The following is a 12406-nucleotide window of genomic DNA, read 5'->3' on the forward strand; positions in this document are numbered from 1 at the left end:
GCTACAGCTCAGAAAGAGACAACTTGCGGGAAACAAAAGAACTTCCCAGTATTTTAATTTTACTTTCCAGTATATTCATTTCTTTCATCGTTTTTTCTTTAGAATTTTAGACCATTGTATCAAATGCCAGAAACAAAGCAGTACTGCTGTTTTAAGCCTGTATTTGGTAGTAATTAATCAGGTTCTGTGTACTTTTTCCTCCTTAAGTAGGGATAGTAAAATGTTTAATAAAGTTATCCTGGACCTAACATAACATACCATTCTAACAAGTCTTAATGATTATCTGTAAAATATTAACACTTTTATTCATATTTCCTTATCGAATTTAACAATAATGAAGAATGGACAGTTTCCTTCCTCTTGCATTATATTGCAGACCTTTTACATGGGACTTAGAAAAAAATATAAGCCACTAAGCCACTACCTTTCTTTTTTTTTAATTTAACAGTGTTTTTCTTTTCTGTCAGAGCAAGTAGTAATGAGCCTATTACTCAAATACTTGAGAGAAGAATAATCGTGACCAAGTACAAGCGTCTGTGACGTGATAGTCATTGCAGAGTGCAAGCAGATAGGAAACAGGCTTCTTTCCAACGTGAAAGGAGAGATATATCCCATGTGAGAAGAACAGCATTGTGGTTCTGAGAATTATAATGTGTATATTGTCCTTGGCATTTGCTTAATCTCTGGAAATACCTCATTAATGTTTCCTCTGTGGCTTTTTTGTTGTCTTGTTACATTTTTAACTACTTTAAACCTTTTTTCTTTAAAGCACATCTTGAACTTTTAAACTTAAGTAAGAAAGAATTCTAATGTGTGAAATTGTTTGATTAAGGAAGAATACCTTAACAGGATACAAGTTTTTGAAACACTTTTATATCCTGCTTTTTAAAGTTTATGGTAGGAGATTCTTGTTTAAAATTATACATTGAAGATATTCTAAGCTTGCTTTCAAAAAGATTAATACCAAAGATCAGAAGATTCTTATTAATAGTCACTTCCAGCTTGTCACCATGTGAATACTGATGGAGTCACATTGATAAAATCATTTGACTTTTTCACTTCAAGTCAAAGAGTAAATGTGACTGAATCTTTAATGTTTGATACTTTTAAAGTATTTTTTGTTAAAGAATTTGTCTTTTCTCATCCATTATCATTTTTTCATATACCTCATTCTCAGGTAATCCTAAGTCTTTTCACTGCTTCTCAAATGTGACTCAAGTTTGAGATATGGAAATAGTTACTGGTGTTTGTGTGTGCGTGTGTGTATCTTATGTGCACCATGAAACCATCAGGCAAAGGGATTTAAGACAGTAATCTTTCCCAAAATGGAGTGATAGGAGTCATTTTATTTCTCTTCATCTAAAGAGATTAACATATCTAAATAGACTTAACAGTTTTCTGTTGTAGATGTTTTTCGTATAGTTCAAGTAAAATGGCAAGTAATTTCTGTTTGTTTGAACAGGATGGTGAGAGAGGGCATTTTCTTTTTGAGAAAAATGATCATCGTGTCTTACAATGTAAAATTCACGCGGGTATTTCAAGTTATTTTGGTAAGACATTTATAGTCTAGTAATATTCTCTAGTATTGTCCCTCTTTATATTGTTTAATTATACTGTGCTTTTCATCAAGTGAAATTAGAGGCACATACCTTTATAAAAGACAGCTTTATGCTGAATAAATTCTTGCCCTTGGAGGTGGCAAGCACAGCTTCAATAAGAGAAAATGAGACATTCTCTGTGGTAAGCAGTTTTGACCCAGTTTCTAAAATCTGGGTAAAGAGGCACAACACCCAGGCTCTACCCGTACAACCTAAGGACCTTACATGAACTGTGTAGTTATGAATGAAATACTAATACAGTTATGTGGGTTATTTTTAAATTAATTTCTAATCACACAGGTGACATATCACTTCATTCCTCTTGTTAAAAAATACAAACGATACAAATTCTCCTCCAGTAGGAATGTCCATCCTGCATAAAAATAGAGGCACATTGTACAATTATAGAGTGAATGTTCAGTATCCTCAGAGGAAAGCCTGTTCACTGTTTCTAAAAAATGTGTGTTTATTTATGTCAGGTTGCCCTGGGCCAAGGAAAAATTTGAACCCCTCAAGGTTGAAGAGGAGGAGACCCACAGGACTGTGATTCTGGCCTGTGGTAGAACAAGATAGAACAGGTAGAATTAGAAGGGAAGGAACATTCTTGTTCAAGGATACACTTAAGTTTGTACAACTTAATCTAGTTAAAGCCAAACCTATGTGGAAATTGCTATCAGGAGAAGTTATGAAACTCAATATACATGTTCACATATACATATCTAATAATTTCATTAGAACCACCAATAAACTTGAAATGGAAAAGATGTGTGATTCTAATTCTTGCGTATTTTGTGATTCATCCACAAAATGTATACATTTGTTGACTGCCACTGTGCATGGATGGCAGGGATTTTCCGTACATTATTTCTAATGTTCTTATTTCTGGTTTACAGATTAGGAAACTGAGACTCAGAGATGTCAGTAGTCTATCCCAAGGCCACATAGTTAGCAGAGAGAGGTTGGATGCTATCACTGAGACAGGCTCTTTTCTTGGCATCGTGCTACCTTGGAGATCTGCTAAGATAATCAGTTTCTGGGATGTACAAGTATAGTGGTTTAATGTCTTTGGCTCATTAAATGCCAGAAAAGTTTTGAATTCTCATTTTAATGTCATTGTAATTTTCTGAACATCTTTTTTATGACAGAAAAGACACTCTCTAAATGTTTAACCACAGGTACTGAGTCAGCTCTGACCCATCAGAATAGGCCCTACTTGTACATCAGTTGAATGTCAACTCACGTTTAAGGCCTCAGGAAGCCCAATTAATAGCAATATAGAGTGTTTTAAACTCCTCTGGCCTTAAAGTTAATATTTAAAAAGAAAAAACAGAATCATTCTCAAAATCCTCACCTTAATCTGCTCTTAGCTCTAGTTATAAAATTCTGATTTCAATCTCTCAGGTAGTTTTGGGGTTTGTTTGTATTGTTGGGTCATTGAAAACTTGAAGTAAATGAACCTGCGAAATTTCATGACTGAGTGTCTGCCCTGTTTTTCCCTTTTTCTAGGTCTATTATTAGCAGAAGATTTTTCTGCATAGTTGGCACGCTGTACCTGTATCGGTGTATTACAATGTATGTAACTACACTCCCAGTACCCGGTATGCATTTCAACTGCTCTCCGAAGGTAAACCATTCCTTGCTGTAATTTCCCTTTTTGTTTGTTTCTCATCTTGCCCAGGGGTCCTTTGATGTAGGCCAAAGGTAAAAATTTCTTTAGAATAGAATCAAGTCCCTTTGCCTTCATCTGGGAACGTTACTAAGCAATACAGCTAGGTGGCCCCACCCTTCTTAAAATTCCCAAACCCCAGTGCTTCGCAGCTGGGGAAATATGTGGTCTAGTTAGTGTGATGGAAGCAGTTAAGCTTTGTGTGTGGGCATAGCTCTTTGGTTTCCTGCCATACTTTTAAAATATCATTCGCTCCCTTGATACAGATCCAGAAGCTTTTATATGCGTTTTCCCTCTCTTAGATGGAAGGTTCTGTTTCAAATGATATTTTTTCCTTCTTTCTATTAATCCCTACAGTGGGAATCCGTAACAGCAGAGCTAGAGACACTATTCCTGTCCCTTTGCACCCTCCACCCACCCAAACAAGATCTCTCCTCCCTGGCGGGACATCTTGCTGTATTGATCTTCTCTAGTAGCATAGAAGCTTTTCTTTAAAATAAACTTTATTCCTCTTCTATTGTCTCTACCTTTCCATCAGATTCACGTAATACTCCATACCCCAACTTTTGCCTTGGAATAATTTCAACTGGGGAGATCATCGGAATTTTATGAAATAATTAACAGGAGATTTAGTTTTAAAAATGTCTACCTACATTAAAGCTTTTTAATGTAATAAGAAGTAGAAGAAGCTCATTTCCTCGATTTGGGTGGGAGAAAAAATGGAATGCTGTGTGTTTGGAATCATTTCTTCACATCGCACTTGTGCTAGTGAAACATCCTTTCAATTTCATCCATTTGTGCTTTTGTTACTTCCAGAAGAGACATTCTCTCTGATAGAACCTTGGAAGAGGGCTGAAGAATCCAGTCCCTTGGAAGAGGGATTTTTTTTTTTTTTTCGGTACGTGGGCCTCTCACTGTTGTGGCCTCTCCCGTTGCAGAGCACAGGCTCCAGACGCACAGGCTCAGCGGCCATGGCTCACGGGCCCAGCCGCTCCGCGGCATGTGGGATCCTCCCGTACCGGGGCATGAACCCGTGTCCCCTGCATTGGCAGGCGGACTCCCAACCACTGCGCCATCAGGGAAGCCCCGGAAGAGGGATTTTTAAAGTGGTGTCTTTATCATTTGAAATTCTGGATCTCTTTAGGTTGCTTGCTTACTGTGGTCCCCTTCCTTCCTAGACTTACATACGTGCTCAGAGAGGTAGCTAGTTTGTTTCTGCCCTCTTTCCGTTTTTGCTACAGTCTATTTCCGTAACTGGAGAATTCGTCATAAGGAATGAATGATCCCAAGGTTCTACTCATCTCCATCAGCAATCCTGCCTCTCTGCATCTCCTTGCTCTTTCTTCAGCCCTTCCAAAGAAAGCCAGCCTCACATCTTCTTTATCCTCTATGAAAGCTCTCAGGCACTTGCCTACAGCTCCTGACTTAGACGAAATACCTTGTTGTCACTGAGGACCCAGTGATGTAGACTCCTGCTGGGAGGCTGGCTTGATAAGCAAGTGTGTTCTCAGTAGTAGTTCGGTTCTTAAAAAAGTCTGTGCCTGGGAAGTTTCTCCACCAAGGAACATGTCATACCAGTTTAGGTAGATGTGGGATCTGGTCCAGCCCATGTTGAAGATGGACCCAGCATCAAGGGGTCGTGCTGTGTGTGTGGCCTTTCTCCCTGATCTGGTTCCAGCCTTGTTTCTTCTTAGGACCTCTGCAGCTCCACCCAGTTGCCGGCACCCCCACACTTGGTTAGTATTGGCACTTACAGAGTCAGCTTGAGTCATCAGCACATCCAATCAGGATCCCATAGCTAACTATAGCGTGTGGGTTTTCTTGGTAAAGACAGAGGTAATGGCAGGGACAGTATGCAAAACCAGACCCCAGTGTGTCACTCATTTATCATGCTGCCGGAAACCCCGACTAGGGCCATCTTTCTGTGACAGTCTTCTGGAAATTAGAATCTTTAAAGTAAAGTATACAGGAGGGGGTAAAATGTTAGCAAAAATTATTAGTAAAAGCTCACTAAATCTGATTCTTTTGTAGAACAGAGTTCTTGGAAGAATGGGTTCAAAAAAACAGTTTTTGGTTCTGAAATTTTTCAGCTGTATTCCAGAGAGAAACCAGTATAAGGAACCACCGTGTGCCAGCACCCAGACTCAGTAGTTACCAAGATTTACTACATTTGCTTCATCTTATCTTCTGTTTTTCTTTTGAAGTATCTTAAAGCAAACCCCAGACAATGTTATTTCATTGCTACATACTTAATATGCATCTAAAAACTTTGGACATTTTATCTCATAACTTTACTGCTGTTGGTACATTCGGCACAATTAACAGTAATTCTTTGGTATTGGCAATTACCAACTCGTGGAATATCTTGATTGTCTTAAAAAATGCCTTTTTAAAAAAAACAGTTGGTTTGTATAAATTAGGATCCACAGTCTTTATATTACATTTAGTTGTTCTGTCTGTTAAGTCTCTACATTCTAGAGCAGTTCCTTCTCTCCTCCCCACCCCTCGTTTATTTTTTCTGGCATGCGGGATCGAACCTGTGCCCCCTGCAGTGGGAGCTTGAAGTCTGAACTGTTGGACCGCCAGGGAAGTCCCCCCACCCCCTTTTTGTAAACCCCATCAGTAACTTACAGAGATCAGAGCAGTTGTCCTGTAGAATATCCCACATTCTGGACTTATCTGTTTGCGTCTTTCTAGTGTCAATTAACTTCTTCCTCTCTCCTCCATATTTCCTCTAAATAGAAAGTTGGCTCTGGAGACTTGATTCAGTTGTTCTAATTTCTTTGGCAAGAACACTTCACAAGTAAGACAGAATGATTTCTGAAGCTAGACAGAAGACTTGGAAAAGGTCTTGAAGGCTCAGTGCTGCCTCTTGGAGATCAAACTTAAGAAACTGAGAGGTCAGACAAGGGTCAGAACACTGCACTGGGGAACAGTGTCAGAAGGGAGCGAGAGATAGTGCTCGAGAGAGATCCCAGAGACCACCTCTGCCTACCTTAGAGCCCTACCCAGGGCTTGGTTAGTCAAAACGGAAAGGAACCTTACTGAAAGTCATCCAGTCCAGTGTCGCAATATCCTCGCCACCAAATCTTGATCAAACTCTCTCTGAACCATTGCACCGAGAGGGGACTCATTACCCTGTAAAAATACAAACCTACCCAGTAGTGGAAAGAACACTGAGGTCAGAGTGAGGATGATGTCATCCAGCACTTGCTAGCTGTGCAGAAGTTGCATTTAACTTCTCAGAGCCGCAGTCCCTTTGTTGGCAAGACAGGGTTTATGGCACTTTTCATACCATCTTAAGGAGTTGCGAGAGTGAAAGAAGGCAGTAAATACACAGGGCTCTGTAGATGTAAGATGCTGTACAGAAATAAGAAAGATTGGTGTGGCCATCACGCCTTAACGCCTAGACTCTTATTCATCCAGAGAAAATGTATTTAACGTGCATTAAGCACCTGCTGTGTCTGAGGTACTGGAGTGCAAGGGGGTGAGCAGAGTAGAAGCCCCTGCCTTTGTGGAAAGTGCTTTAAGACCACCTCATCCGAACTTTCATCTTATATAATGTGGAAAATGCTGTGATATAAGGACCTTAAGCTAAGCTGCGGGCCGTAGGGATAAGAGAAGTGGAGACAGATTTGAGCAATATTTAAGTGGCTGAATCAGTACAGCTTAGCAATACATTTGATATAGGGAATAAGGAGAGAAAGGAAGGATTTCAAAGGCAACTGGCTTTTACCACTGGCATAATTATAAGGTAAGGAGGAAAACGGAGTTAATGACTTCAGATTAAACAAATAGAGTCTGAGGTACTTGTGAGATATCTAAGTGGTGGTGTCCAGGCTAACTAGCAGTCTACATCTGAAATTGAGGGAAAAATCAGCGCTAGAAATTAAATATTTGTGATTCATCATATTCTCGGTGGTGTTAAAGCTGTTGGTATGGATGAAAAGGCCAGAGACAGGACGTTAACGTACGATGCTTCCAGAATTGGTTATCCCCTGACTTGAGACACCATCTAAGGCCTGTTGGTTGGTGGATATTCTTATGGTTATCAGTCATCATTAAACTCCAAGGGAAGAGAGTTGAGCTTTAGAATACGACTTTGTTTAACATGGGCACGTGAACCTAAACTTGGTTCTGCCAACATGCAAAGCCCCATAATTAGTATACTTAATTCTTCCCTTAACACCAGTATTCGAAACGCATGGCTTCTAAGAAAAATGTTTCAACAGGTATGCAGTAGTAATTAAGAAAATTGTTCCTAGTGTTCATTCACTTGATGGCAGTGTACTCTTTACTTCACAAAATGTCATGGCTTAGAGAAGTAATCGTCATGTGAAATGATGAGGTGAGAAGAGAAGGGGGCCTGTCATCAGATGCTCCTGCAACAGAGATGAGCTGCTGGGGCGTGAGAAGGGAAGGAAGCATTCAGTTCCTGGAACAGAAGCTTCTGGGAAGCACTAGTCCTGTATCCCAGTGGGTGTGCGTGGTGGGCTTACGAGGCTGCCAAGTTAGTGCAACCTTGATTACCCCTTGTTAATCTCAACACAGCTTTTCTCCAAGGAGCATGTGTCCCAACCAGAAAACACCTTCTTGTCATCTTGTTCTAACTTTTTAGGATTCAGTTTTTTAAAATAAAAAAGGCAGAAACATTTGAGAATTCTTCTATGTCCTAAGCTTTATGTAAGAAATTTTTGTTGTTGTTTTTTTAGCAAACTCCACAAGAAAAAAAAAGAAAGAAAAAAAACCTGCCCCAGATAACACAGATACACTAATGTTATTGGAAGAGAAGGAATAACTTATGCTGTTTTCAACTCTCATTTTAATAATCACTTGAGTTAATCTAATACCTAAGCATTAAAGTGAGATTCATGTTGGTTCTGGTTTTTGGTCTCCATGGTGACCTTAGATTTGAAAACCTTCAAAACGAGAGAGTTACGTTACATCCTGGGTACTTAGCTGGCTAACGCATTAATCTGACATGGTGTTTTCAGTGGAATGATTTTCTTGAACTTCAAAAACGTGTCTTTTTATTTTTCCATCCAGCATACTTGAACATAGCCCACTGTCGGACAAGGCTGAGATTAATTGGACATCTGAGATTAATTGTTCAGTGGAACAATAAAATACAAATATAATAACGGAAAGACTTCCGTGTTTTTTCCTGCCACTGTCAGTTTTTTTGCATTGCACGCATTAGAAAGATCAAAGCACCTCCTTCAATTCGATGCTAAGCGGTGATGTAGTAATCCTCAGTCTTAAGGGTCTCTTTACTGGCATGTGTTCAGTCTTACAAGGCACAAGACTCACTGCTTTTTAGGATTTTATAACCTTTTTAAGTTCTTTCCTACTTTCTTAGGTAACAGCTTGAGTGCTCAAAAGCTGCCCTCCTCGCTGACAAATGTTGATGTTCTGATTAGCTCCTGCTAACCTTATCAGCATTTCAGAATATGGCTTGTGTTCTGTTACCAAAATAGCTTCATGTCATCCTGTTGAATCGTGTGGAATTTAAATTGTCAGTGCTTGATTTTACCTAATTTTCTGCTTGCCTCCCAGTTTCTTATCATTTTGTTCATTCTCATTTTTTAAAAAATTTCTTGCTTTATAATTTCCGGTAACCTTCCCCATCCCAAGTCTCTTCTTCACTTTCCCATTTTTCTCTCCACTGTTCTCTTCCCTTTTCAGGAATGAGAAAAAAAGAAAAAGAAAAAAGAAAAATGTACTAAGTCACTTCTTTCTGTCTTAAAAAAAGGTTATTTTTTCCCCATCTTAAAGAAACTCTACATTCATTATAGATACATTGCAAAAATGTAAAAAGGAAAATTTTTACATTCATGGTTCTATCTACTGTTCCTGTTTCAGTATATTTATTAGTTCTTTATGTGTATTTTTCTTACATCATTCTGATCATGCTTTTTGTGCAGTTGTTCCTGTGTCTTTACAGTTAACATTTGTTATATGCATTTTTACATGATTTTATAAACTTTCTAAATGGTTTTCTTATTTATGGGAAGTCTCCAGGGAGACAGGGATTGCGAGGCAGGGAGATTATAGATGTGACTTCTTTTCACAAACAAGCGGATTGCTTACTTCTGAATAAACATTTCTAGAGGACCTGTCTTGCGTGGGGTGAATTTTGAGGATACACAAATCCGTAAGACAAATGGGCATCCAGAAGCTGTGACAGACATGTAACACATAAGATTATTCTCTGACTACAGCCTTCACTGTAATAGGCGTGAGGTGCTCAGTTGCCATGGAAGCAGAGAAGAAGGTGGCAAACTTTGCTGGGAGTGTTGGCTGCACTGAGGAGGTGCCGTCCAAGCCAAGTCTGAAAAGGATGAGTAGGTGTTTGCCAAGTGGAGTTAAAGGGAGAGAACAGAAAGGGTGTGAAAGGAAGTCTGAAGGCGCAGGTAAAGTTAGATACTCCTGGTCATGTGGTCCTGTGGGCTGAGTGGCAGAGAGAAAGCCAGAGAGGCACGTTGTGGGCAGGTTTTAAGGGATCTGGTCACCCTTCTAAGGAGTCTGGCCACAGGAAGCCAGGAAAGGTTGGAGCAGTGAATAGGATGTGATCACATCTGTCTCTTAGAAAGCCATCTCTCCAGTGATACAGAAAGTAAGCTGTTTGGGAGAGAGGAGGGGAGGTAGACTTCGAGCGGTGCTAAATTACGTCTACCTGTTTCGTGCCAGGTATGATTCTCAATGTTTTTTCATTGAAGTCTCACAGTCATGAGTGGGAGGAAGTTGCAGTTGGTCCAGAGATGCTTGACTTGCCTGTTGTCTCGCAGGTACTAAGTGGCAGAGGCAAGAAGTTCGGCCGCGTCTCTGTTCTTGGTACTTCACACGAGGGAGGCAGATGAGGCTGCTTTTGTGCGGTGTTTCAAGTTTAGAGATGAGGAATGCCTAGACCAGGGCAGACACTGGGAAGGTGACAGAGGTTTCCTACACGGCAGCAGCCATCTAGTGTGAAGAGGTCACCAGGGTGAAAAAGCATTCACTGAAGAAATCCGAAGAGCCTCGGAGGTGACGCTATATGACTCTACACGAAGCGTGATCCACTGTGTCAGAGTACAGGCAGATGGACAGCAGGACTTTTGTCCTGAGGAAGGTTCCAGAGCTTCCCAGACACTGCAGGCCAGTGGGTTCCATTCAGAAGCCATACTGTCCTGCTTGAGAGGCTCCCACTGGCCACGTGTGAGACAATTGGAGCACCACAATGAAATATGACAGTAATTAATTATAATACGTTAATAAGAAACATTTTAAAAATTAGTGCTGGTGGAGAAAAAATTAACTGCTAGATATAAAAGAAATATTAGAAATAGAAAATCACCATTTTGCAACCACTGTAGTAATAATTCAAGCAAGAATCATCAACAGATGCTAAAGCCACTGGGTGAAAGGTGGGGCACCATAATATTTATATAGTTTCAAAAAGTCACAAACTGCTTGTTAATAATAAAGGGGCAAAGGTGTGTATTCGGAGGAGAAATCTGGCAGACACTCTGGCAGCCAAGTGATCAAACCAGCAGCAGAACAAATGATATCGGATGCTTTTTGATCTGATGCACTGGGTAGGACACATCATTTCTGTATATTCCTGCCAATAACATTTAACCTGAGTTTAAACATAAGGAAACAGTCAGATAAAAGCCAAATGGAGGGACATGCTCTTGATATAAAAAAACTAGACTGGACTCTTTAAAATAAAATGTCAGTGTCATTTAAAAAAAAAAAAAGGACTGAGAAACTAGTAGACTAAGAAAAATTAAGAGTATGACAAGTACCCTCAATATGTCTCCTCTGATTGAATCCTAGATTCCGGGGGGAAAGCTATACAGGACATTGTTGAGACTATGGGGGAGTCTGAATAAGGGTGTCTATTAACCATGATAGTATTCTATCATTGTTAAATTTCGTGAGTGTGATTATAGAAGAAAATGTCCTTGTTTGTACACTTAAGGGTAAAGTGTCATAATGTATTCAACTTAAATCTCAAATGGCCCAGGAAAAAAAAGTGGGAGAAGAAGGAGAAGCAAATGTGGCAAAATATTGATAATTGATGAGCCTAAGGATGTTCATTATTCTCTTCTTTAGATTTACACATTTTCAAAGCAAAAATTTGAGGGAATTTTTTTTCAATTTTCACCTCATGACCAGGTAGGCTACAGAATCTCTCAGATATAATTTTTGTTAAAGGGAAATCTTGCCTGACTGAAATACTGGATTTCTTTAATGTGACAAATAAGTATCTGGGTAAATGGAAATCCATAGCTGATCTTTAAGATTTTATGAGGGCTTTGGTAAGTCTCCTTACTAAAGGCCATGAAAACATTTTTACGTTTTTACTGGGGGAAAGGGAGGCTGGTAGGGGATGAGTGCTTTATTACTGATGATTATTTAGAGACCCCTCCCCATGAAAAAAAAAAGCCTGCCTGGTATAGGAACTCGTGGATACATTGGATAATGGAGCAGTGTGGAGAGCCAAATCCCTCAGAGCTCAGTGGAGGGAAAAATGTTTTTAAGGTTGTATATCTGAGTTCTAAGAGGATGTGTATAGGGAAATCTCCCTACTTCAGATCATTTGAGATGGATATAATATTTGCGGATGAAACTAAATCTTCCCAGGAATGAAATGAATTCATAAAAGTGAGGAAGAATTCATAAAAGTGATCACAGGTGAACATCCGTGAGGGCTGTGTATTTAAGGAGAATTTCACTTCTTGGCTGCTAAGCATTGAGTTCTCACTTAAGGAACTCCTCACCCAAAACATGGACCTAACTTGATCACTGTACTGTGGTCTGATATTTGTATAGCGCTTTATAATTTTTGAGCAACCACTTTTATAAACATTACCTCCCTTTGGCAGTGAGGGTTGAGGATGAGGTGGTGGTATTCTCGCCATTTTACAGATGAGAGAACTGAAGCTAGAATGGGTAAAATGGTTTGTCCAGAGCCACCTGGATGGTTAACCCAAAACGGGGGCTTGCGGCTGGATTTATCCTCATTGTTGTTCTTATGACATAAGCTTAGAGGTCTTTGGAGCATCCCTCCTACGCAGCACAACATAAAGCAAGGAAAGTTAAGATCAAACTGAAAACACCTTGCTCAAGAAGGTGGAAAATGTGTAATTTGTTTGTG

General features: G+C 39.7%; 1 protein-coding gene across 10 annotated transcripts in view; it reads left to right on the forward strand.

The window, feature by feature from the left end:
- SGMS1 (sphingomyelin synthase 1) overlaps positions 1-12406 on the forward strand; it is a 293995-nt gene that overhangs the window by 269440 nt on the left and 12149 nt on the right. For all 10 annotated transcript variants that reach the window (XM_019937812.3, XM_019937481.3, XM_019937273.3 and 7 more), the window contains one exon: positions 3105-3222. In XM_019937812.3, coding sequence (XP_019793371.1) covers positions 3105-3222 — 118 coding nt within the window. The remainder of the gene's footprint in view (positions 1-3104; positions 3223-12406) is intronic.

This window comes from Tursiops truncatus, chromosome 16 (assembly GCF_011762595.2).
Source record: "Tursiops truncatus isolate mTurTru1 chromosome 16, mTurTru1.mat.Y, whole genome shotgun sequence".
Taxonomy (NCBI): Eukaryota; Metazoa; Chordata; class Mammalia; order Artiodactyla; family Delphinidae; genus Tursiops; species Tursiops truncatus.